This window comes from Primulina eburnea, chromosome 8 (genome assembly GCF_022965805.1).
Source record: "Primulina eburnea isolate SZY01 chromosome 8, ASM2296580v1, whole genome shotgun sequence".
NCBI classification, from domain to species: Eukaryota; Viridiplantae; Streptophyta; class Magnoliopsida; order Lamiales; family Gesneriaceae; genus Primulina; species Primulina eburnea.
In genome coordinates this window covers 42,132,733-42,158,210 of record NC_133108.1, presented here as the reverse complement: position 1 = coordinate 42,158,210, position 25,478 = coordinate 42,132,733, and the positions used below count along the sequence as shown (strand labels likewise).

The 25,478-nt window shown below is 35.3% G+C and overlaps 4 protein-coding genes across 11 annotated transcripts; 2 read left to right on the top strand and 2 right to left on the bottom strand.

Moving 5' to 3' along the window:
• Positions 1 to 504: 504 nt before the first annotated feature.
• LOC140839930 (reticulon-like protein B12) lies at positions 505 to 2,869 on the bottom strand. Its single transcript, XM_073206935.1, has 4 exons — positions 2,528 to 2,869; positions 2,065 to 2,245; positions 841 to 1,052; positions 505 to 761 (listed from the first exon to the last, which is right to left on the bottom strand). The coding sequence occupies exons 1-4, from the start codon at positions 2,592 to 2,594 to the stop codon at positions 592 to 594; spliced, it is 630 nt and encodes a 209-aa protein (XP_073063036.1). The 5' UTR covers positions 2,595 to 2,869; the 3' UTR covers positions 505 to 591.
• Positions 2,870 to 4,835: 1,966 nt separating this feature from the next.
• On the bottom strand, positions 4,836 to 7,229 carry LOC140839928 (OVARIAN TUMOR DOMAIN-containing deubiquitinating enzyme 3). Its single transcript, XM_073206934.1, has 8 exons — positions 7,081 to 7,229; positions 6,848 to 7,004; positions 6,657 to 6,744; positions 6,302 to 6,365; positions 5,858 to 5,963; positions 5,681 to 5,735; positions 5,468 to 5,521; positions 4,836 to 5,092 (listed from the first exon to the last, which is right to left on the bottom strand). Exons 1-8 carry the CDS (start codon positions 7,100 to 7,102, stop codon positions 4,964 to 4,966), a joined length of 675 nt encoding a protein of 224 aa, XP_073063035.1. The 5' UTR covers positions 7,103 to 7,229; the 3' UTR covers positions 4,836 to 4,963.
• A 117-nt stretch (positions 7,230 to 7,346) lies between these two features.
• On the top strand, positions 7,347 to 13,233 carry LOC140839927 (acetyl-coenzyme A carboxylase carboxyl transferase subunit alpha, chloroplastic-like). Of its 2 annotated transcripts, none has more exons than XM_073206932.1 (12): positions 7,347 to 7,610; positions 8,379 to 8,761; positions 8,860 to 8,934; positions 9,131 to 9,238; positions 9,403 to 9,563; positions 9,800 to 9,914; positions 10,028 to 10,182; positions 10,912 to 10,963; positions 11,041 to 11,109; positions 11,448 to 11,525; positions 11,606 to 12,743; positions 12,834 to 13,233. In XM_073206932.1, exons 2-11 carry the CDS (start codon positions 8,420 to 8,422, stop codon positions 12,740 to 12,742), a joined length of 2,292 nt encoding a protein of 763 aa, XP_073063033.1. In that variant the 5' UTR covers positions 7,347 to 7,610; positions 8,379 to 8,419; the 3' UTR covers position 12,743; positions 12,834 to 13,233. The 2 variants fall into 2 exon arrangements, with proteins under 2 accessions (XP_073063033.1, XP_073063034.1); XM_073206933.1 differs by having other exon boundaries at positions 11,606 to 12,747.
• Positions 13,234 to 14,445: 1,212 nt separating this feature from the next.
• On the top strand, positions 14,446 to 25,285 carry LOC140839926 (uncharacterized). 7 transcript variants are annotated; one of them, XM_073206930.1, is made up of 19 exons: positions 14,446 to 14,777; positions 15,415 to 15,525; positions 15,954 to 16,098; positions 17,430 to 17,562; positions 18,191 to 18,342; positions 19,255 to 19,338; positions 19,425 to 19,487; positions 20,666 to 20,797; positions 20,873 to 21,082; positions 21,230 to 21,349; positions 21,523 to 21,572; positions 21,961 to 22,123; positions 22,228 to 22,371; positions 23,224 to 23,346; positions 23,456 to 23,554; positions 23,894 to 23,983; positions 24,122 to 24,203; positions 24,690 to 24,820; positions 24,898 to 25,285. In XM_073206930.1, the coding sequence occupies exons 3-19, from the start codon at positions 15,955 to 15,957 to the stop codon at positions 25,024 to 25,026; spliced, it is 2,049 nt and encodes a 682-aa protein (XP_073063031.1). In that variant the 5' UTR covers positions 14,446 to 14,777; positions 15,415 to 15,525; position 15,954; the 3' UTR covers positions 25,027 to 25,285. The 7 variants fall into 7 exon arrangements, with proteins under 7 accessions (XP_073063031.1, XP_073063029.1, XP_073063030.1 ...); XM_073206928.1 differs by lacking the exon at positions 15,415 to 15,525 and adding an exon at positions 14,992 to 15,149; XM_073206929.1 differs by lacking the exon at positions 15,415 to 15,525 and having other exon boundaries at positions 14,448 to 14,777.
• The last annotated feature ends 193 nt before the right edge of the window (positions 25,286 to 25,478 follow it).

The window sequence follows — 25,478 nt, the reverse complement described above, 5'->3', positions numbered from 1 at the left end:
TAGGAAACGATTGACACGAGAAAATGTAGTGTGCACAAATCTCGCCCCAGTTTGGATACATTTCCTTTACAAAGTTATATTATCATACTGGTAAATTAAAATGTTTTTTTATTAGTGAAAATAAAGAAAGCAGCACTTTTTTCTTCGGAAAGATTGTAAAAATATTGTTTTCAAAAGCATTAGATTGGAAGTTCATAAATTATTAATTTTAGCTCAAGTTGCCTGTGTTTTCTTTTCTTTTTCTTCTAGTTAAACCAACGGTGAATACTCGTAGCCTTTGCCATTTTAATGTCACGGAGAATCATTGTTATGTCGCAGACATGATGGATTTTTTTGACAAGCAGTGTCAAAATTCATTGAGATTCATTTCAGATGAATGTCACAATGCTCACTCAGTTCTTCTGTATTCTCAGCTTGAAAATAAAGAGTTGATGGTTTTTAAGTATGGAATTTTAGGCAATCCAAAATGGAGTAAATCATAGGAATGTTAAGCCAAACAATCAATAGAAACAAAAGTAAAATGAAATAGTATGAAGAAAAACAAAAGGCAAAACCGAAAACAGGTCAAAAAATAGTTTAGATTATGAGCCATCAACTCAATTTCTTCTTTTCCAGAATCCATTTATGAATCTTGGCACAATATTCTTCCTTAAATCTTACATACAACTTCAGAAGTTTCCTGTATCCAACTAGAGCACATGACTCTATATGTCTTTCATATCTTTCATAAAGTGCTGGAACTGTAAGAACAAGAACAAGGCCTGCCCACAACACAAGAAGAATTAAGGCTATGAATCAAGAAATGCCGAAGAAACATATAATGATCTCTTTTGATCTTACTTGTGTAACCCAATGTAAGGAAATCGGTTAGGCTTCCAATCACGGAGATTATAAACAGACTAAGGCCAACTTTAACGAACATTCTTGAGTCCCTTCCGAGGGCAATATCTTCAGATGCCGAAAGCACAGCATTTGCACGGTCACAAATGAAAGTTGCAGCATCATTTACCATCTCTTCAGAGAGATGCAAATGGGGTAGAGGTGGTGCAGGTCTGTTTCAAATAATTTGAGGGGGTATTTAAAGAAACAGCACAGTAGTCGAAATTTCTATGATGGCCATTCGTAATGCACAGACGATACCATTTGAAAAGGAAAAGTCAAGCTTTATCATACAACTCACAAACTAAAATTTTATGTACCTGCTACTACCTTCATACAATTTCAAATCTAGTTGGATACATCTTATTGTCTTAATATGAGACACATGGCACGTATATAGAAGGAACGACATATTACATGAATCGTGGACAAGCATATCACAGCCTGAGAATCACGGCACCCGTTTATCAGTCATCAAATTATTTGATTGTTGTTCTTGGGCTTAGTATCTTCATCCTTCTCTATTTTTTAGTTTCTTTTTCTGTTTCCTTTTCCTTTGTCCCTATGTATGTTGTATATATAGTTTAGTTTATTTTTTCCGGTTTTCTGTTAGCAAAATATATGCTATATAATATATTCATTTTTACATGATAGAAATTTAGCAAATGAGTGTCAAGGACACTTAGAAATGTGCAGAATGTAACTTCTTAAATGCCCAAGAAATAAGTGGTTATTAGTGGTCCATAACTATGGGTATTTGTTAAAGGAGAAAAACTGATGTTGTCATGCCCCCGACTCAGGCCTACACAAGCTTGGCCTCACAATGAGCTCATATGATAAGTATTTTGTATTATCAGTGGCAACTCTAGAAAATGGTTTACTCAAATTGCTATAGTAGTCCGTTGTAACTAGTTATAAAATAATTCAAACTTCTATTTTGAATACATATGGAATAGGGGTTCTACAGCCACCCTTCTTTTTCTAGGACAAGTTAACTGAACATGCTTCGTGCAAATGATTTGTCTGCAGTGGACCAAGCCTAAATATTTTTTCGAACAAATGCATCCACAATTTCGACATCAGCTATGATTTGAAGTTACCCAAAACAACATGTCCCAACATCATTAACCACATACAAGCAGCTTAATGTAGGTAAAAACAAAGGCAAAAATCAGATCGAGTAACCTGTTTAAAATTGCAGCTGACTTTGCCCATAGAAAAAGAATGGTAAAGAGCAGCAAGAACACACTTGAGGTCAACGAGAGCAGAGTATAACCAGATATCTCAAACACCACCCAAGCCGCCAAAGTTACCACTAATATCCCCACTGTCAGGTTTTTTTTCCTCCATAGCATCACATCTGCCACTGTATGACAAGACAAAGGGCGATCTTTTAACTCCAACTACTGAATGAATCATTACTGCAAATATTTTTCAATCGTTCTTGATGAAGAGGGCTCTTCTTCTACAGGTGAAATGGTTTTGATTCACAAGTCAATTACAAATAGAGCCTTATCACAATCAAGATCACATTTTGCCAACACCAAACAGAAAAGGAAAAGCAAAAAACACGCCTTTCTGGATCAAAAAACTGCAAACCACAGATCAGAGAACTAAGTTAATGAGCAGCTAACAATTTCAGACTTACCAATACCTCCTCCAAGAATCTCATAAATGGTTCTCTGCCTGTTAAACAACCGATCTGATGAACCCATTTCCAAGAATTTAGAAACAAACAGATCCCATTAACTATATCAAATGCATTCACTTCTGATATAATCAATTAAGAATGATCAATATTTGAAGGAAAAAAATAAGTCTTTTTATGCTTGATAAAGAAGTAAGGATCAGTTAGTCCCATAAAGCTTTGAATACATCTTTTCTCTTCTTGGTCATGTAATTATCATCAAGCGCTTGTGTGCGCGTGGATATATATATACATGTTTGAAAGAAATGATATTGACGTGTGGGGTTGGTGGTTCTCAGATTCCAGCCTAAAAGCTTGAAAATACTTTTCTAATGTTTCCTTTTCTAATTTATAGAACAGATTTTAATTGAAGTAAAGTTGCCCACCGGCCTAAACTATCAGTTAGTCGGGGTCGGTTGTTTAGGACGGCAGTGTTCTTGATTTTCTGTCTAAATCACTGTAGTTTTTTTTCTTCGGGAGCATGAAAAGGAAATAACTTGATAAATACAATACTTGCACAGTCTGGCTGATGGGTAGTTTTCTTGATTAAGTTTTTTTTATAAAAAAAAAAACATTTGAAGAAAAAGAGAACCGATTTTATATTTGAACGAAAAACAGCATTAAGTATTTTTTTTTTAAAAATAACTCTTTTATAAAACTAAAAAATATTTTAAACATATGTTGAAAAAAATAGAAATGGTTTATACTTGAATAATTGGAAAAGGTGTTTTTAGAAAAATCAAAGATAAGTTGTAGTATAAATGCAATAAATATATAGTTTATTTCTAGGCTATCGCTGAAATTGTTTAATTGTCTTTTTAAATATCTAATCAAATACCACTTTGTCCACAACTTCTTATAAAAAATTATATGAAGATAAATTAAATTTTAAATATGAATCGAGTAGAAATTTAAGTTTTAACGGATATTGATAAATATTTCACAATTTTAAGAGACCTAACTCGTCATCTTTATATATATATATATATATATATATATATATATATATATATATATATATATATATATATATATATTTATGGCTCGAAGGCGATATATATTGCCTATAGATGACATATCGTGCCGAAATTATATATCGTATATCATATCCATAATTACTGCACAAGCAAATTTACCAAAAATTTAAGTATGTATAACTAGTATATCGATTATGCCGAAATCGTATAGTATACAAATATTTCAATATGATATCGATATATACCGTTTTATACTGTAAAAAACTTTACATTTTTAGAATTTTATAAATTTATTATTTTAAAATATTATATATTTTTTCGATATTCCGATATATATCAAAATTTTCAAATTTAATATCGTTACCGTACCGAAAAAATCGATATCGTTACCGTACCATGACATACAGTATCGAAATCTTCGATATTGGTATATGGATATTATTCTACCGAAAAAATATCAATTTTCAGAATCTCGAATTTTCGATATATCGAAGATTTCGATAAATTCGATATTTTTTCGGTAAGACAATCTCGATATATCGAAAATTTGATATTTTTTCTCAACCATAACATTATCGATACTATCTATAATACATTATAAAGACAGTTTACTAGATGACCATTTCAAAATTACAATTATCACCCAATCCTTTTTATTACTTTACTAATTATTTATTACTTTACTAATTATTTATTTAATAACTTATCCAAGAAAAAATAAAAACAATATATTTTTAATGAATATTTTTAGATAGCTATCTTGAATCAATTGAAAAAAGAAAAATAGCCTAGCTAGCAGCAGCTTTTGTCCATCTGATGCCGACATTCTTACTGGTGGTGTAAGGGCATCCTTTATTTATTATTTCTTTATCAATAGCATAAACCGCACTATATGAGTCAAAGAGCTTATCCAAACGTAAATCGAGAGATATGGGTAAAAACTCCATGAAACAACAAACATCGAGCATTCTGGTAATACTTAATATGTTTCATACAAAAATAATTCATGCAACACTGAAAATATCAACCCACACCATCCCAAACCTTACTATCTCATGGTGCCTCCAGGGACGTAAGGACATCCTTTATTCTGGTGAAACCCAACATATCCATGATTTTGTTAATAGATTTCGAGATTTATGATTATTAGCTTAAAAAAACAAAAACAAATTATAACCAAAAAGTGGACTGAAAGAATCTAAAAATCAACATCATTCCCTTTCCAAGAAAAAAAATTAAAATCATTCCTCAACTTCCTCCAACCAGACCAAAGAAAAGTGCAGGAAGATCTTAATATTCCCCATTAATAAAATATTTCATGAAACGAAACAGACAAGCAACCGTCGCTTATGATGGGTAAAGAGCAGTCAACAAAATTTGCTGTTTACAGCAGTTCCGTCCTGACTAAGTAAACATAACATCAGACAAGTAGATCGTAATGGTTTTTACCAGAGTATAATAGTCTCACGGCCTTTTTATTTTTGAAACTTCTATGAAACTCTGTTCCATATTCTTGAATAGGTATGAAACCTGATCCCCCGCTGCCATGCTGCAAGTTCATACAAAGGCAATTTTTAACACTAAATCCGACCTTGCAATGGAAGATTTTACTTTGATACTATCAATTGCAGAGGCTGCATGATTGACCACGACCATCACACCAGTATATTGATCCTCGCAACAAGGGGCAGACATCATCATCATTTAGATTTTAGGGTAAGGGTAATACTCCATGTTTTGGAAATTCAAAAACGCTAATTTTATGAAGAATTACAAATTCTTTCAAGTTCCCGGGTGGTGATCGGCCCTGCCCCTCCTTGCCTCTTGTTATCAACTTGAAGGATGAACTCCGTGGCCAACATGCCGATATTCCAACTTTACATGCTTGAAATCAAATATCTATTTCAGGTTGTGGGGGTAATACCTCGTGTTCGGGTATGTATACAACTATATGCTGGCAGCACAACTTTGACAGTACCTGATGTAAAAACAAGAAACATAAATATAAATCGACTTCTATGGTGATAGATTGTGGCCACACCCAGCCCTGCTCACTCACCACCATGAACACAATAATTACAAGTCCAATATCACCAACTTAGCAAGAGAGGGAAAAACAATAAAATGATGAACTCACCAAAAGTTCTGCCTCTCCACCCCAAAAATCAGGCCTCCTAATACGTTGGCAGTAACTGCAATGGCAGAAGATATCATTTGAGTTGAATTAAACTGAACAAGAAAGAGACCAAAACTTGGAAAAGTAGAGTCCAACAGAAGGCGAAATTTTAAGTCACTAACAAATTGAAGGGCTCACCGTCTCAAAGGTTCCTCAACTGTTATTGCAATCAATGCCTCTTCATATTGTTGCCGTTCATTGCCATTGTCACAGATGATCTCTCTGACAGCCATCCGTAAATCATCTGTCATCAACCCATAGAGAGTTTTTAATTTTATTAGATAATTGCCAAAAGCTTACACAATTAAATGAAAAAAGATATGGTAATGGTTTCATCAGCATCTATGTAAACCTGAAGAATTGCATTTGATAGTTGAATTAACTTCAAGCTTTTGCTGTGCAATGGAGGGCACTAACGACAGTACAATAATGCAAAAACGACAACCATGACACAATAAAAAGACAAGAGACACGTTTAGATTTTGGGTCGGCCGCCTTCGAGCTTGTTAATCACAATCCATTAGTCAAGAAAGTTAAAAAGACAATTCTTTGCAAAAAGGACTTCAGTATTCATACACAGACCTGCATTTTCCCTCTCTTCTTGAGAGCTAAGTGGCACACCTTTATTGAGAGCCATTCCTTTTACCTGAGCTCATTCAACAAATGTAAAGCCACAAAATAAAAGGCATGAATTTCAAGATATGTTAAACCCAAAACATGGCTGACAAATTGAAGCATGCATTATGGAAACAGAACTTTCAACAACGATCCCATCATTGAACAAAATTTGATTACATACACCACAAATTCCAAAAGCATTCTCCATATATTCAAATGAACATTAACAGTGATTCGGTGCAGGTAGCAAAGCATGCAACGAGCTGTATAAAAAGCCTCAAAACAATGAGACTCGACAACACAGACACTTCACTCATACCAGGGCACGAAACATGCAGCGCCCATCCCCAGTTACTCTCCGAACAGAATAACGCTCCACTTTCTTCAACGCCGGAGAGCCCGAACCACTGACAAAACAAACAAACCATAAATTATCCAGTACTACATCAAACTTGATCACCTCGGTTGCGAAAAAAACCAAGAGCCTCAGCAGCAGAACAGTTCATTTACGCTAAGTTCCCAATCCTGGCAAAGAACCGAGGGGTGGCATCAGTGAAGGCCACGGATGGACTCGAGCTTCGAGGGAAGTGAGTGGAAACCGAAGGAACAGGAGAAGAGGAGATTTCGAAGTCGATGATTCCAAGCCTGAGTTGCTGGAGAATGTCATCTGCAGAATCCACAATTGTTAGATGCGACAGAGATTGCAAATGGATGATGTAGACAGAAAGTAACTTGGAGCTTACCATTGGAAGACCTTCCTGTCATTCAACCACCAGATGTTCGACGAAATGCGTCTTCGATGATCCACACCGTAACTCCAGCTACGGATCGGCGTTTATGGTTTTTTTTTAATTAAAGCATACTAACATAAATAATTAAAAAAATACTAAAGTATATATACTTATTCGTTAAATAAATTTTATTTTTGAAAATTATATATGTTTTTATAAATAAAAATATTTTTTTTGGATAAATATGAAAAAGCTCGAGTAGTGAGTTTACTAGTTGAATTGCCGTGTTTGTTTCCGGGGCTTCAACGGCCCTGCCGAAAACGTTGCCCCTCATTTTCATTTTACAATTATTAAGCATCGGAACCATCGAAATTTATATAAATTCCACATTCCCCTCTCACTAATCACAAACCGGCCTCGCCCCGACGATCTTTCCTATGCTCCGCGATCTTTCGATTTCTTCTCATCGGTTTCTCAGATCTGCTCGTTTTTATTGAGCTGTAATCGGTTCCGATTTTTCGCTGCTGCATTTGATATATAAGGTGTGTTTTTCTTCAATTTCCGGCCAGAATTTATTCGATTGTGGTGTTTGAATGCTGGATGTTGTGTTATTTTGCTTTGATCAAGTGTTTCTTTTAGCTCGGGATAACTTGTGGTGGAGTCTTTTCTTTTGTTTATGTAATTGCTATGTTGGGCGCTGCCGGATGGATACAATGCGTACTCTTTAGTTGATGATATGAATCTGTGGCATTTTACGAAATTGTCTTAATTCTTTAGGTTTCACGTTTTATTGAAATCTATGCATGTAGTAGCTGCGTGTCTGCATGCCAACTAAATGTCATCGTTCCGTGAAATCATGTACGTTCCCTGGATTGTTCTGCCTTAACTACTGAAAAATCAGAAAAGACGCTGAATTAAGAATTTGAGTGCACTTATGCATATTAGGTTCCTCACTTACGTCACTGATAGTTTTGTTGTACCCCTTCTTTTATCTGGAGTCTGGACACTTCTCAAATGACATTCTTGAATAAGTTTTGAATGACAGCGTGCAATGTCGCTCCTGTCTCCAATGTTGCTAGATTCCTTGTGTCGGCTGAATTTAGGCCAAACCCTGTGTAACACACACGCACCATAGAGCCCACAGTTGACGACCTGAAATGTCCCAGTGATTCGTTTTATGAATTGGATTCTCAATTTCCTAAAAAGAATATTTTGTTTATTTTTCTCGTGGTTCTAGTGTTTTACATATTTTGGTACTTTTCTTTACTTAGAATTAGAATCGTTCTTTTTCCCTTTTTTGCCCTTTAAAGGTATTCACTGTCCCAATTGATCCGCTCCTTCAAGTGGGACAATGGCTTCCATGACCCCATCTCCGGTGTCATTCATTGGGGATTCAGCTTCCAAACCTACTGCTTTGGATCTTCATAGGAGCTCAAATAATGGAGTTTTTGGTGTACCCCTAAAAGCACTTGGAAGGGCGAAACTAGGAGCAAAAAGGAGAGGTTTCACTGTATCTGCAAAGGTTCGGAAAGTTAAAAGGCATGAATATCCATGGCCAGAAGATCCTGACCCAAATGTGAAGGGTGGAATCCTTAGCCATCTCTCACCTTTCAAGCCTTTGAAAGAGAAACCAAAGCCAGTGACATTGGACTTCGAGAAACCTCTCATGGATCTGCAGAAAAAAATAATTGATGTAAGTATTTTGTAAGATCTTTATGCACATTTACGACCTGAACTATTTATATAGAAAATTTCATGGCTTGCTTTGATCCTATTGCTTTTCTTATGCAGGTGCAAAAGATGGCAAATGAAACTGGTCTGGACTTCAGCGATCAACTTATCTCTCTGGAGAACAAGTATCAACAGGTTTAGCCAACAACATGCTTATAATTTCAACTCCATTTCACCACACTTCCTCTTTCGATTCCATTGCAAATGCAATTCCTGTTACCACTGTTATCATATAATGACCTTCTACTTAAGACTTGAGAGGCAAAATTTATGATCTTCTCTTTATTTCAATTTTATCGGTTTTTTCTCTTAATTCCATGTCAATTTGCAGGCTCTAAAAGATCTGTACACACATTTGACTCCCATACAACGTGTGAATATTGCACGACATCCCAACAGGCCAACATTTCTCGATCACGTATTCAATATTACTGACAAGGTCTCTTCACCTGCAACTTATTTTGAGCCTAGGTTTTATTCCCTGCAATATCTTCAGAATTGATAACATCCAGTAAACGTATAAGAAAATGATGAACTTTAGATTTAATAAAGAAGAAATTTTTTCCTGTATATGAATTGGGCTGTATTTTAACACGTGTGCAGTTTGTTGAACTCCATGGAGATCGAGCTGGATATGATGATCCCGCTGTTGTCACAGGACTTGGTACAATAAATGGAAGATGCTACATGTTCATGGGCCATCAGAAGGGCCGCAATACGAAAGAGAATATACAGCGGAACTTTGGGATGCCTACTCCTCATGGGTATGCATTTAAGAAAGGATTCTTACATTCTATATTTTCGCATGATCTTATACATTGTTAAAAAAGAAAAGAAAAAAAGCAATCGATGCCCTGTCTTTCATGATTAATAATATCCGTATGAATCTAGTGATTTTGTAAAGTGACATGGAAAATTTCACATCCCCCGGATCATGAAAGTTTGAGTGGGGATATTCCTGTTTTACCTAGTGCTGACTGTGACATTCCGATTTCAATAGTTATCGAAAGGCTCTGCGAATGATGTACTATGCGGATCACCATGGATTTCCGATTGTGACTTTCATCGACACTCCTGGGGCATATGCTGATCTTAAATCTGAGGAATTAGGCCAAGTACTGTGTAGTATTCCATCAAGTGAAGTTCCTTATTGCTGAATTGTGTGTGCCTAGTGTAAAGGGTTTATGTTGACTATTTTGTTTTTTCCCCTTTGTTTTTTCACGTTAAGGGTGAAGCTATAGCTCAGAACTTGAGGACTATGTTTGGTCTCAAAGTTCCAATTGTTTCAATTGTTATTGGAGAAGGAGGCTCTGGTGGAGCACTGGCTATTGGTTGTGCTAACAAGTTGTTAATGCTTGAAAATGCGGTCTTTTATGTTGCCAGGTGCATCTCTATCAACGTTTTGTATATCAACTATTTGCCTCAAGATGCTGGTTTGGATTTTTCTGCTTTTTCTTCCACACTCGAGATACCTAGTCGGTGACTGTGATGTATAATTTAATTGCTGAATTGTGTCATGGTTGCTGCTTCGATGGGGTTTTGTATACCTGCAGAGGCGAGTTATTGGTTCCAGTGCATGCTATATCATCTATATCCTCCATCACTCTTACCATGTTTGGCTTTCGTCATGGCTACAGCTGGTTTACTTTGAAAATTTTATGACTAAATGGTTCTCTTGAGCAGTGCGACTTTGGTTTCGTAGTGTTGTTAGTGCTTATTGTTATGCTTATGTTTTGGAAAGGCAGGAATAATATTAAGAAACGATAGTGAAACATAATAAGCTCAACAGTTCTTGGAAACTTAGCAGTTTCAGGCAATGCTATTTGATTGCATAAACCTAGAGATTGACAAATTATCTTCAGCTTATAAGACCAGAAACTCGTTGAACGAAAAGTGTAACCTGAAAATTCAATATCAATCTTCCCATTTTCTGAGGATTGAGATAATATCACTAGGAGGTATTCATGCAATAAAGCTTTTGTGTTGCTGAAACATTATATGCAAATAGCATGCAGATGCCCATTCAAATGGGTTTCTTCTTCTTCCTTGAAAAACTCGTCAGTGTATGTAAATCTGGGTTCCATTTTGATTTTCCTTCCCTTTATGAGACAGCCCTGAAGCTTGTGCTGCAATTTTGTGGAAGACTGCCAAAGCTTCACCAAAGGTGATTTTAAGATGTATCTGGTTTGCCAGTCATAACCTGTGATAGTTTTGACTTTGTTCCTTTTTTCCCCTTTTCAGGCTGCTGAAAAGCTGAAGATTACATCTAGAGAGCTGATGAAGTTAGAAATTGCTGATGGTGTCATCCCAGTAATAACTCATTTGCGTGTTCTTTTACTTATTATTTTCTACTTTCATGCCATTTTGTCCCACTATTCAATGTCCTAAAATTATCTCTCAATTTTGTATACTGAAAATACAGTTTATTTTCTTAAAAAAAACAGTTATTTTGTTTTAACATAAGGTTCTAGTTGGAAAATCCATGCGACAGCTTCATTATACGAATTAATATTCCTTCTTAGATTGTTCTTTCGTCATATACCTTAATCATGTGCTTAATCCTGTGCTTCAGGTTTCAAATATCGGCGCTGTTATAATTTCCATTTTAACCTTACCATCAAATGATAAATATTTGTGGCTCGTTGTAGGAACCTCTTGGTGGTGCACATGCAGATCCTTACTGGACCTCACAACAGTTAAAAACTGCAATTGTTGAATCTATGGAAGTAGGATATTCCTCCTACATTATAATTAGTTTTTGAACGGATGGATAATCAGGGGACTAAGATGTTTCTGGTGTATACAGGAACTTGTAAAAATGGATACAGAAATACTACTAAAACACAGGGCTCAAAAATTCCGGAAACTTGGTGGATTCCAGGAGGGAATTCCAATAGATCCCAAAAGGAAGGTCAATATGAAAAAGAAAGAAGAACCCATAGTACAGATAAGCAAGACCTCAGAATCGGAATTGAGGGATGAGGTAGAAAAACTGAAACTGCGGATCTTGGAAGCCAGTAAATCACCCTCAGAGATTCCAGAGACAGGATTGAAAGAGATGGTAGAGAAATTGAAAAGAGAGATTGATTACGAGTATGATGAGGCTGCAAAAGGTATAGGTATGGAAGACAAAATTTTGATGGTGCGAGAAGAAATTGCAAAAGCGCGGAATGTGCAGGACCAGCTTGCACATCCTGCGTTGAAAGAAAAGATTGAACTGCTTAAGGATGAGTTTGACAAAAAGCTTCCTTCAGCTCCTAATTACTCCAGCTTGAAATATAAGCTTGATATACTGAAAGAGTTATCCAAGGCTTTGAATCCCTCAAAAAGTAGCACCGAAAAAGATGAAATGAGACTGGAAATAAATAAGAAATTCAGGGAACTCGTGGATCGGTCTGATATGAAACAGAAGATAGAGACGCTGAAAGCTGATATTTCTGAGTCAGGATTGTCGGATATCGGTTCAAACCAGAAGCTAAAAGAAAAGGTTTCGCAATTGCAAGAAGAGTTGGACTCCGAATTTAAGGCTGTTCTTGGATCCATGGGTTTGCAAGTAAACCCACGTGCTGTCCCAGAAGCCAAGGCAAAAATAGAAGCTTTCAACGAAGAAGTTAATATGATCATAGATGATGTTGTCAATTCATCAGGTTTGAAAGACAGGATTGAACTGCTAAAGATAGAAGTGGCAAAAGCTGGTAATTCAGAAGATCCAGACTCAAAAAGTAAGATTGAGGCTTTGGAGGCAGAACTCAGGCAGGCCATCATGGGGGCTATAAACTCCCCAGAATTAAAAGAAAAACACGAGAAGATGGTGTCTGAGATAGCTGAAACCACTGAATCTTCAGTAGGATCCGATGCAGGTTTGGGCGAAGAAGATAACCAGTCTAAGACTGACGAATTACCGGTGAAAGTCAATTTGGAATCAAACCGCAGCTTTGTCTGATGTAAGTACACACCATTCACATTATCTGTCGATTACTCAGTTCCAATATATGTAGTTTCCTTTGAGTACTGATGAACCAGTTGTTCTACAGGTGACATGTTTCATGCAATTGTGACGTGCTTGCCCGAATCGGCCTAAAAGAACTAGCATGCTGGAGATAACTTTCTTGAACTTCTGTTTAATCTACTGCAACCCTGGATTTGTTAGCGAACATATGAAGTCGGCAGAGGGAAGATCGGCTTCTTATTCAGCACATTTCTTGTTTTTACATGCCTTGGATGTTTCCTCGTAAATTTTGTTTCTCCTTTTAAGATCATTGGCGATGTTTTGAGCAGATAGTCATAGAACATTAAATAAAGGGCCTGGATTTTCTTTCTGGTAGCTCATGTACGGTTTCCATAAAGTTTGATTTTATAACGTGTCTTTGATAATTAGTGTTGTAGACAGTAACTCCGAATCCAATTGATAATCTAAATTTGAGCTTGATCATATTTGACTTGTTTGCTTTATCGCAAATCTCCCAATGTTAATTAACATTTCTTCCCTTTCTTTCGTGGTTGGCGAAACTTGAAATTGGCGACTTTCAAAACCGCATCAATGAAGTATCCCATTGGATTTCACGCTGCATAAATCATGTTAAAATTATGTATATATTTTAGGAAATACCAAATAAGCTTTGGTCACTCTAACCGGATAAACTAGTGCTTTTTTTAGCATAGAAAATACAGTGGTTTATGCTACAAAAGAAAGTATATCGCCCCATGTGTTCTAGGCTTGGCTACACAAACTTTTACTAGAAAATAAATTATATTAAGAGTAAAAATTCAAACATAAAATTAGATACAAACATGCTCCTATACAATAATACCTCCCAAACAATATTTATTTTTATATTAAAATTTACCATATATTCATTGACCAGGTATCAATAATTATTGCCTATATCTACTCCTAACAAGTCCAAATCTAATATATTTCGTACATCAAAATTTCAAAAAATTATTACTTTCTTGAACATGACGTATGTATTGCACCAAATTTCAATATAAAGTGCACTTTTAAGCATACAATATTTTATATAAAGTGTAATTATGTTGAAATAGTTTTTTCATCAAATTCCATATCCAAATTTTTATTTTACCTTTAATCAAATAAGGTACTAAGGGAAAAAAATGGTTATATTTTAGATATGAAAATTAGTTACTCTAAGAATTGCTATATCATAAAAATATGATATATACAAACATTTTATGAGGAAAATATCTGGTTTAATTTTTTTTAACAAAATTAGAAGACCTAAAATAGTTTATTCTATAAATCTAGTTCTTAATAACATGTTATAGATATAAATTACTTCCATTATTGTATGCAAAGTTTGATCATTAATGGACTATTGAGTCATTATACATGTATAAAAAACATGTACAACAAGATTTGTACAACAATTCTTACCACATAAAAAAATTAATTTATCAAAATCTAAAAAAATTCAATATAAAATCTAACAACTTTCATAATATAATTGTTATAAATATCGATGTACCATATATTTCTCGTATATTTATCATTATTTTAAATTATTATGATTAACACACAATTACTTAAAATAATAAAAGAGACTCTCTTACCAAACACGCTCTCTACAGACTTTCTTCTTAAATACCGCAGCCACCCCTCTCCCCTCGTCGATTGCTATATATATATATATATATATAACGGCTTCCTATATTTATATTATATATATATTTATCAAACCCCCTTTTCCCTTGATGTTTTTAATCATATTATCATGAATTGAATCTCGCGATCTTTGTGCCTCTCCAGTGCGGCTGGTTTTTCTGTATAGGTTTTTTTTGGAAGTCGAAGTATGATGTGAAAGTCACTCAATTGTAGGGTTTTAAGTTGTGCGAGGAATTGAAGAGCAAACCTTTTTTTATTGGTTTGTCTTGACGGAGGATTCTGTTTGGTGTTGCCAAGGCTTTCGGTTGAAAATTGATGCGCAGTCGTTTCGATTTTTCGCTCTCTTTTGCTTCAGGTTGGGACTGTTTTTCGCTTTGTCGCGTTTGGGGTGGATGTCCATTGCTGCTTTAAGCTATTGACGGTTGTTTTGTGCTTGAACTTTCACCTTTGTGGCATGTCCTTGCCCTTTGAAGAATGTTGTTTTAATGATTTTTTTTTCTTATGGGATTTGTATTTCTGTTCAGAGAATGAAAGGATATATGTTTTTATGAATCCGTTCTTGGTTGCAGAAGAAAGTTGTCGGTGTTTGTCTGTACTCACAGAGGAAGAAAGTTGATAGTCCGAGTAATTTCTTGTTTTTAAAGCTTTGCATTAAGACAGCTTATGAAAATGAGAATTAAGTGAAATTATGGCGTGGTGCCGTATTGATTTTCTTAACTTCGAGAATGTGAGTAACGTTGATCAACTTACGTTGATGGCTTTTCCTCTGGGCATTTAGTTGACATTTTTCTGTTCGTACCATTTTTGCATGAAATTCTGTCGACACTCATGGTGGGATTGGGCTTAAATTGGATTAACTTGTGCTGTTGGACTTGCCGAAATTTCACTTTGATGTTGGTTGGAATTTATTGGATGTTTTTCAGACTATTTTTGCATCATTAACGTGTAATTTACTTAAAATCTGGAAATTCATATGCTTTTGATAATTGCAGGTGTTGGATGTTTGTTGGCAGATTTCTAGAGTATCGTTGCTTTGTTTTGTTTTAATCAGGACCTGATGTTTGTCCTACTCCTTAGAGTCTATATAGGACGATAAATAATTGGTAAATCCTTACAAATACCCCACACTATTAAGGTGGGTGTAGCTTGGAAAGGGGAGAAATGAGTTATTGAAAGGGGTATACATAAGTGACCAGAATGGATTGGGAGCTTTATTTGATGAGTTCAACTTGTTTATATCTGAATGGTTTGTTGATTTACTGTGAAAAAATTGCCGCATTAGAGGCTAGTTCTTAATGAGATTTTGGTAGTATAATGGTTTATTTACCATGAGAGAAGGGGGTGTAAGTTTCTCCAGGATGGAATTTGATCCATGATGCTTCTGGTCAATTATGATAATGTTTTGAGGCAAGATGCACTTATTCGGCTTACCACATATTCATTATTATTTGCTTATGGCAAAAATTGCTAAATAATTTCCGCAGTCTTCATTGTCAGAAAATGCTTGTAATTGAATTTAAATGATTTCCAGGATGGACTTGAATGCATCCCCTGAACCTGAAGATGAGGAAGTGTTTTCTGAACCGCAGTTGAAAGAAGATTATGCGCTAGAAGAACATGTGAGATACAATGAACAAGTGGAACATGGGGAGACTGCTGTTCAGCTTTTACGTCGGGTATCTCTGCCTTATACTTTACTCCTTCAATATATGACATATCGATAGTGTGCTTAGTTTTTCATTCGCTTACAAATTTGATGATCTTCTCTCCAGAAGCACAATATTGTTAATGCTGATTAAGTATCATGCCAGTGTTAAGATTGTACTTGTTCATACTTTTTGAATTGAACAAATTATTACCGAGGAAAAGTAGACTTATGAATGAGTATTAATGCTTTTTGATTGTATGTGGTGTTTTGAAACTTCATCACCATGGTACTCTACTTAAAAATAATTGTATTTTATTTCTTTTTAACACCAATGACTAATTGATAGGTAGGCTAAGAAGAAGGCAAATGTCATCCTTACTTTGGTTAGCAATTGGCTTGGTGAATTGCACTTCAGCTTCTATGCCCATCTTCATGTCGAGTTTCTTTTCTTTCAACTTGCAAATTTTATTTGTATATAGTTTTTGCTGAGTATTTTTTCAATATTTTTTTGGTAAAATGTTTTTGATTTCAAGTGAGAGACGTAGTTGTCAAGGGCGCACCCAGGCGCACAAGCGCCATGGAGCGTGAGGTGCAAGGCGAGGCGAGGTGCGTCCTTTATCAAGCAAGGCGAACATTTTTAATGTTTGTAAAAATATATTTATTTTAGAGTAAATATATTAAAATATGAAATAATTAAATCACAATGTCATTCAAAACAAAAAAATAGTTAATAATTTCATAGTAATTAGTAACATTATGAAAATTCTTAATTATCCAAATCAAGTTCATCTTTTTTCATCGAATCATCAGAATTTTCAGAACTGTCGGACTTGTATTCTTTTTGGTCTTTGTAATTTTCTTGATCAACATCGATTTTTTCCTCGTCATCCAAAAGATGTGAAATCGGTCTTTTTCTGATTGTTTTAGATGTAGATGCCCTCACTTCTTTCTTCTGTTCAGCGCTCTCTTCTTCTGATTTCAGCATTGGAGCGCTGGGTTACTAGGGTTTTGGTTTGGGTTTTTTGTTTTAAACAAGTAATTAAAAAAAATTCAAGCGCCCCTAAGTGAACTTCCAAGGCTAGTTCAGGCGAGATTAAAAAAATTCACTAAGGCACGCTTTACTTCCAAGGCTAGTTCAGTCGAGCACTTGGGCTCATCTTAGTGAATCGCTATGCCTGGGATGACCCTAGGCACAAGGTGGCGAGGCACTCGCCTTTGACAATTATGGTAAGAGGTAGCAAAAATAATCAGGAATTTGGCATATGATTTCATAGAGATACAGTTCTCTTTTTTCTTACGTTAAAATCTGAATCATCGCTGCTGACATCCCACAATGTTTTGTTTTTCTTTGGGCATCAGGAACGTGAGGAAAGGATTCAACGTCTTCGAAGGCAACGCCCTGATGACAGACCTTCCTATGGATCTCAGCCATATCAGAGAGATGATAGGTATCAAGTGAAGAAGCAGAGACCTAACGATAAACTCCCTCCAGGTAAAAATTTTAGTCGGTTATGTTTCAAGGATAATTTTCTCCTCTTCGGTGACATGGCACCATGCTGCAGTCAGTGCAGTGGGTATCGAGTGGCCATAAGTGGCTTTTTATAAATCTTTTTCCATTTGGCTGTCAACCAAAAAGTTTGTTGAAATTGTTCGACGCACGTTAAGTTTCTTATTTAAATACTTAATTGTTTAATCTTGGCAGATCCAGAGACCAAAGTATGGTTCGTTTGGATGGGTTTAATACATATAGTTGATTCTGAGAGCAATGTCTGTGTTAATGGCTGGTCAGCCATTTTTCTTTCCTTTGCTTTTCTTCACTTATTTAATGGGGGCTAAGGAAGGAAACTTTCTGGGGTATTATTGTATGTAGATTGGATCTTTCTGGCTATTTTTCTATGAATGTTGCTGTATGTCCTCAATGTCGGATGGGATATTGGGATTTGGGGGTAGGGACGGTATTTGTGAGGTTTGATATTTTAAAAAAATTTCTTTGGACCTTTTATGTTAGGTTTGCTGTGCACTGTAACTGGTGTTTCTGTTCTCAGTCCTTTGGCGTTACTATCATGTTTAATCATATTAATGCTATCGTTTTCTGTAATTTTTAATCCGTCACATGGAAGGTTGGTTGGACTGCCCTGCGGTTGGACAAGAAATATGTGGTTTGATCCCTTCAAAAGTTCCGTTAGGTGAATCATTTAATGACTATATTTATCCTGGTAAAAGATACTCCTACAGGCAAGTTATTCATCAACAGAGAGTTTTAGGGAGAAAGGTTAGTAAGGATATGATACTTAATATCATTTTTCATTAAAATAGATTCACTGACTAGAGCTTATGCAATTTTGGGTGCACATGTGAATATTTGAATTGTCTGTTGAATGGTCACTGGTGTTTTGTTAAGCTGTTGAAAATGTTATACTTCTGGATTGTGATAGGCAACCCATAGAAAGATGCTTGAATTTTACTGAAATTTTCAGTTAATAAGTTATTGTTGATTTTATTGTATACTCAAATGATGGTGTTATGATGCATGCTTGCCCGATACTAGTGATTGATGTGCTTAATATTTTCCATTCTTGACATATACGCACTACACATGCATATATGTTGTTTGTTGTATCCTGCCTTCATAGTATCTTAGGCATTTTGGTGTGCTTGGATTGGGGTATTTGAAGTTGTGAATTTGAATTTCAAATCTATTTGATTGCTGCTGGAATGATAATTGTGATGGATTTGATGGATGTATTTCAAATCCTGGCCCAAATCAAATCCTTCCATCCAAGTGCAACCTTTGGGAATTATCACACACTATTCATAACATCTCTTTTTCATTGTGTTTGCAACATGCTGAAACACTTCGTAGGATTCCTGGTTCCATCCGATCTGCAAATGGATTTGAGTTTAGAAGAAATATGAAATAGTTCATTGACATTGTGTTTCTTTAACAATTAAATTGGTCAACGATGCGACATTGATTGTCCTTGCTGCTTGTATTTTATAATTTTTATTTCTTAAACAATCTGCACGTTACTTTTATCAATAAAATGCCCCCATCAGGTAAAACTGTGTTATCTTTTGTGTACTCATGGAAAGTAATATCTGGTGTTTTAAAAATAATGATGTATTTAAAACTTTGCCAGTGCCTAATCTTGATTTGAAATTTTTACTGATTTTTTTTTTCCAGCTTGGCTTGGTAATTGATCTTACAAATTCAAGTAGGTATTATAATTTGAATGATTGGAAGAAAGAAGGTATCAAGCATGTCAAGGTGGGTAATGGTCCTCTCCTCTTATGTGAATGATGGATTGAAGTTTTAATCACTGCCTGAATTATTGACTTTTTTTTAATATTTAGATTGCTTGCAAGGGGCGTGATTCTGTGCCAGAGAATGAGGCTGTAAATAAGTTTGTTCATGAGGTAATATGTATATGGATGCATTTTTCTACAAAATTTACAGAATATTCTTGTTAAAATTAGTTAACGAGGCTGTAAATAAGTTTGTTCATGAGGTAATATGGATATGGATGCATTTTTCTACAAAATCAACAGAATATTCTTGTTAAAATTAGTTTTCATTTCTGTACGTAAAGAATTTGGTTTTTTTTCTCCTTTCTGGATGATAGGTGGTCAGCTGACTTTCTCGCCGGATATTGGTGTATGTCTATAGTTTGGGATTACAGAATGAGAAAATTTTGAATGCGGCTTGATAAATATCTGTTTCTTTTACAGGAAATATGTTGTACATTCAGAGTGAATTTTAAAGTAAAAGGCTTTGCTTCAGGGCTTTGATCGAGTGACGTCTTGTAATCTTCATAAATATTCTGCTCATGAAGTTCTAGGACTTTTCAGCTTCAAATGTTAATCCTCCCCCGAGTCATTGCAACAGTGTTCTCCTTAGTTATAAGCGATTCATCATACTCTTTTAGGAATGATTCTTCCTTCCCAAATGCTGCATATGCTCTACTATATTCTGTGGTCTCCAAATATGTTGTTTCTCGTTCTTCCTTGCACTGAAAAGCCACTGTGAGACAACTTTTGAATTGGCCTGGCTGTATTTTTTTTTTTTTTTTTGCATAAAAATTCAACTTTGTAATGCTGATTTGAGTTGGTGAAACGTAAAAGTAAGGCCGATTTCCTTAGAGTAATTCAACGAAAGTTCAGCGAATCAAAATATCTTAAATCAGTAGCACAATCACGCTTTCATTATTGCAGGGTGGTGTTGTCTCTTAAATACAGCTGTAGTTACACACAATTGACATTCCTTGCCTCTGACAAATCACTTTATCAAGTCAACTTGTAATGGGGTCAATTTTTTAGTTATATTCAGAACCGATAAAGGTAATAAGAGCTGAAAATGTGGTTGGAGATTCTAAAGAAGTTTCACCTTCAAAGCTTTTGTTTTCAACGTCTAGGTTAAAATGTTGTCTCTGTCTAACATGTATTCGTTTTTAGCATTTTTTTGTAATAATAGCAGCGTGTTAAGTTTTAGATATTGTTAGTTCTGTATGATTATTGAGCAAGGGACTTGATTCATGGGCATACGAGTGCTTCTATTTATCCTTGGAAATTCATAGTTTTACGTTGTGATTTATCAGGTTTCACAATTTATTGCGAGGCAAAAGCAGCCAAAAAAGCATATTCTCGTTCATTGCACACATGGGCATAATCGCACTGGATTTATGATTGTCCACTATCTTATGCGGTCACGGCCTATATCCGTCACTCAGGTAAGCTGACTGTCATCTCATCTTTGTTTCGTAGAATTGAATAATGATGTTTGAAGTTTGTTTTCATCGTTGCAGGCAATCAGAATATTTTCTGATGCACGCCCACCGGGTATATACAAAAAAGACTATATCGACGAATTGTACAATTTTTATCATGAGAGGAAGCCAGATGTGTTTGTTTGCCCCCTAACTCCAGAGTGGAAAAGATCTTCTGATTTTGATCTAAATGGTGATGCAATTCCAGATGATGACGATGATGATGGAGATTCTGCAGCTCCTCAAGATGTCAGTATTTTTTTTAAGAAGTAAAAAACTATATGTTTAAAATCGCCTGTGGTGCATTTTTAGTCATAGATATATTGAAAGTGAAACCATATGGTGAATAGCTAAATCCAGTCCCCTTTAACCTTTAAAAACATGTTAATATTTTAGGAGAATCAGGAGATTCAGTTAACTCTGACGAATGATGATATTTTGGGAGATAAAATTCCTGGTGACCAAGAAACAATGCTGAGGCAATTCTGCTATCAGTTTTTAAAGTTGTCTGGAGGGGTAGGTTTTTTGGTATTATCTGGTTTCAATTTATTACATTGCCTAACATTTTCTCAAGTGTTTTTTGAAGTGCTTGATCTTTCAATGTTTTTTATTGTAACCTGTGCGATGTGTGGGGATGCTGTATCCTTTCCTTCTGGGTTGATTGTCATGTTTATTTTCCTATTCTACAGGTTAGGGGATCTCAGCATTTTCCTGGATCACATCCAGTTTCCCTTAGCAGGTCTCAGGTTTTATCACATTTATTTTTTACAGGAAAAAAATATAAATAACCTGGGTTAACTTACCATTTCTCATTTTCAGTTCATTCCGTCTTGCACTAGTCTAACTGTGTAAATTTTTTTGAAGCAGCTGTGTAATCGCTACAACTGCGACATGTTAATATAAATTTTCTACTAGTGCATAGGCTTTTGAATATGGAACTTTTAATGTTGCTTTGTACTTTAAGACATGGATATGTGGGTATTTGCAAGGCTTTGGTAAAAAGTTACCATTGTTTTTTCTGGTCATGCGACACTCCCCCTGTCGCTGAAGAGGAAATAAATCAACTTTTTATTAGTTTATGTAGAAGTAATGTCAATGTCGTAGTGATACATTTTGGTTACAACCAGGGACAATTTGCAATTGCTAAGGCAACGTTACTATTATGCAACTTGGAAAGCTGACGGAACACGATATATGATGTTAATCACTATGGATGGTTGTTACTTGATTGATAGAAATTTTAATTTTCGGAGGCTCCAGATGAGATTTCCCTGCAAACACACTAATGAAGTAAGTATCTTGTGGGGAAAGGGGAATAGCTTTAGCTTTTATTAGCTCTGCGGTTATAATCTTCGAGCCGATGAGTTTTATTTCATGGTTTTATTTTTCTCAAGAAGAAGATGACGGAGAGATTCTATCATCATTTCACATTACTTGATGGAGAGATGGTAATTGATACCATGCCTGATTCACAGCGGCGAGAAAGAAGATACCTCATCTATGACATGATGGCGATTAACCAGGTTTCTCTTGTAGAGGTATGATACAGAGAATTCCTGTAAAACATGATTTTATGGGTTTCAGAGTTCAGTGGCCAAAAATAGCAATTTTATGGCTTGTTACTCCAAATTTTTGTTACTTTTCAGTTTCTGTTTCTTGCTCTATGTTGTGATTGTAGGTGTTTGGTATGGCTGGTTGATTGCAATGCAATGTAAACAATCTTATCTTCTTTCTGAAGGCACTTACAGAAATCATCATCCATGTCAAAACATCCCAAATAGTTTCTAAAGAATGAAAATATAAAGCCTGAATGATGAACCGTTCTTTATTTCTATTCCTTATTGTTTTGTTTTCTTTTGTTAAAATCATTTTCTTGGTCCATAAAATGTTGTAACCTGAGGTGTTTCTTATAAACCGCTAATGGAAGCTTAGATGTGTGTGACTGTTTCATACACTGGTGCCCACCGGCAACCACAAACACGAAATTATGAGGCTCCGTCATCCTACACAGTCTTCACTGACAAAAGCTTGTTTTCTTGCTTTTTTTCCCCTTGGGGTATTTTATCTGTTCACCGAAGAGGTTACATATTTCTTCCAAAAAAAAAAGAAAGAGGCATATATGTTGGGAGATAAGCTCTATTTTTTTAGTTTGTAAAGCACCAAAGATTTTATCGTGGTAATTTACATTTATTGAAGTCGTAATTGTGCATACAGTAGTTTTTACTTTTAATCAGGGCTAATCAATCTTGGACACTGAAAAATTGAATGATTTGTTAGAAATTCTTCCGGTCCGAATTGAGCGGTGATGTCACAATTATTAGCTCTTCTTTTGTTTTGGCTATGATTCTTGGAAAGAGTGCTATTTTCAAACCTAATCTATTTTCATGCAGCGACCCTTTTATGAACGTTGGAAAATGCTTGAAAAGGAAGTAATTGAACCTCGGAATATTGAAAGACAACATATATATCAGAGCACAAATCCTTGCTACAGATATGACCTGGAACCTTTCAGGGTTTGCATCATCACACCTGATTGGTTTTTCCCTCCCTCCCCACGCCCAATCACATTACCATTCACCAATGCTGGACTTCTTGTTGATACTGCTGCATAACACTTGATAGGTAAGGAGAAAAGATTTTTGGTTGCTGTCTACTGTAACGAAACTTTTGAAGGGATTTATTCCAAAGCTTTCACATGCAGCAGACGGTCTAATTTTTCAGGTGTGAATACTAGATTAATACTCATTTTCAACTTTTATATATGCTTGCTTGTAGTTTGTCAAAACTGGGTTCTTTTTCTGTATCAGATGACTTAAAGCTGTAGAAACTCGATTCAGCCTGATTGAAATATGTGTTACAGTATATTTTCTTGCCTAGGAATTATTAAATTGAAGGCAAAAGATATTTTAGTGTGAGTGGTGGGCAGATGAAGTTTGCGCTTTGAATTATACTTTTCCACTATCATTATATATGGGAATGGGACACAATATCTAATTATATAGTTGTTCAGTGCTTGTTGTATTCTCTACAAAAATGGTTACATATGGTTTCTTATGCCAGGGTTGGGACGATCCTTATGTTACTCGAACGCATGAAGGTCTTTTAAAGTGGAAATACCCAGAAATGAATTCTGTGGATTTTCTATTTGAGGTTTGCTTTCCTTTCCTGTTTCTCCATTGCTTTGAAAAATGTTAAAAATGCACATGAATATATAGTCAACCGTTTGTGTTGTTGCTTTACTCACTGTTGATACATGTGATGTTCTTTCGGTTTGCTACATTGCAACAGGTGGCTGAGAATCACCGGTCACTTATTCTAACCGAGCGAGGGAAGAAGAAATTAATGGAAGGGTACAGAGTTGTTTTCCCTGGTTAGTAGTTCATGGATTGTTTTGCAATGCCATTATAGTTGCATCTGTTGTGCTAAGGTTGAAAAACCTTTATTCTTTCAATTGATTAGCCTGTGCACTTCATGATGTGTAAAGATCTTGATTCTGCACTATGACAAGTGAGAATTGAAACTGTGGTCCATCCACTGTACTTTCGATACATAGATATTTAGTTAAATGCATATTGTACCTGAACTTGAATGTGTTTATGGGACCTTGCTGGATTAATTGCATGATTTCAATCTTCTTTTGTTGTGTAAAATCTTATTGGAGATTTATGACCAAAGTATATTATATTACCTGGCAATTTGTGTGGTAACTGGTATATTTTATCAGCCTGTTATCGTTAATCTTTTTTCAAACTTTCTCATTTCACCTAAGATTGACATATCAATCCCTTTCTAATCTGTGCCATTTTACAAATTCCGTATCATGCATGTTATAACTTGATTGTAAATGGCCATGCAGATGGGTCTGATCCCTCTACGTATTCGGGCAAGATCATAGAGTGTTCATGGAATTCAGAGGAAGAAGTATGGGTGTGTATGCGGGTCAGGACTGATAAAGGGACTCCTAATGAATTCAACACTTACAAGAAGGTATATGTCACGTTTCTTTTCAAACCTATTAAATTTAATGTACTAAGTACTTAATTTTTTCCCAAACCCAAAAACAGGTCATGAGAAGTATAAAAGACAATATCACAGAAGACGACTTGTTAAACGAGATCAATGAGATTATCTGCCTGCCTATGTATGCAGATAGAATAATGATTGAAAGCAAAGCTCAGCGTCGTCTAAAGTAAAACAAATTCCTTCAAAAGAAGCGACTCGTGTAAACTCGTTATAGATATGAGTGATCCTTGCCTTCGGTTCTCTCATAGTATTCAAGATTGTACGAATAGCTTTAGGATCACCTTGTATATTTTACTTTCGGTTACTATTTCTCTTTTTACTAGATGTAAACTTGTGAAAAAAAAAAATGCAGCTTTTAGAATTAGTAATTTGAGATTTAGAGACATTTTGTTGTGAATATAGTTGAAAGTTGAGCGGGTTAGCTTTCTATTTTGTTCTTGTTTGCTGCATCACTGATTCACTGTGAAGAATTAGTTTGGCAGGATAATATGCAACAGAATCCCTTTCATTTGTTAGCATTGTTAAACGTACACACATTTTTAGAGTATGCGTCTCACATAAAAAATTAAGTGGGAAACTAATTTAAAATTAAAATAATGATCTAGTAGCAAATGTGTTCCTT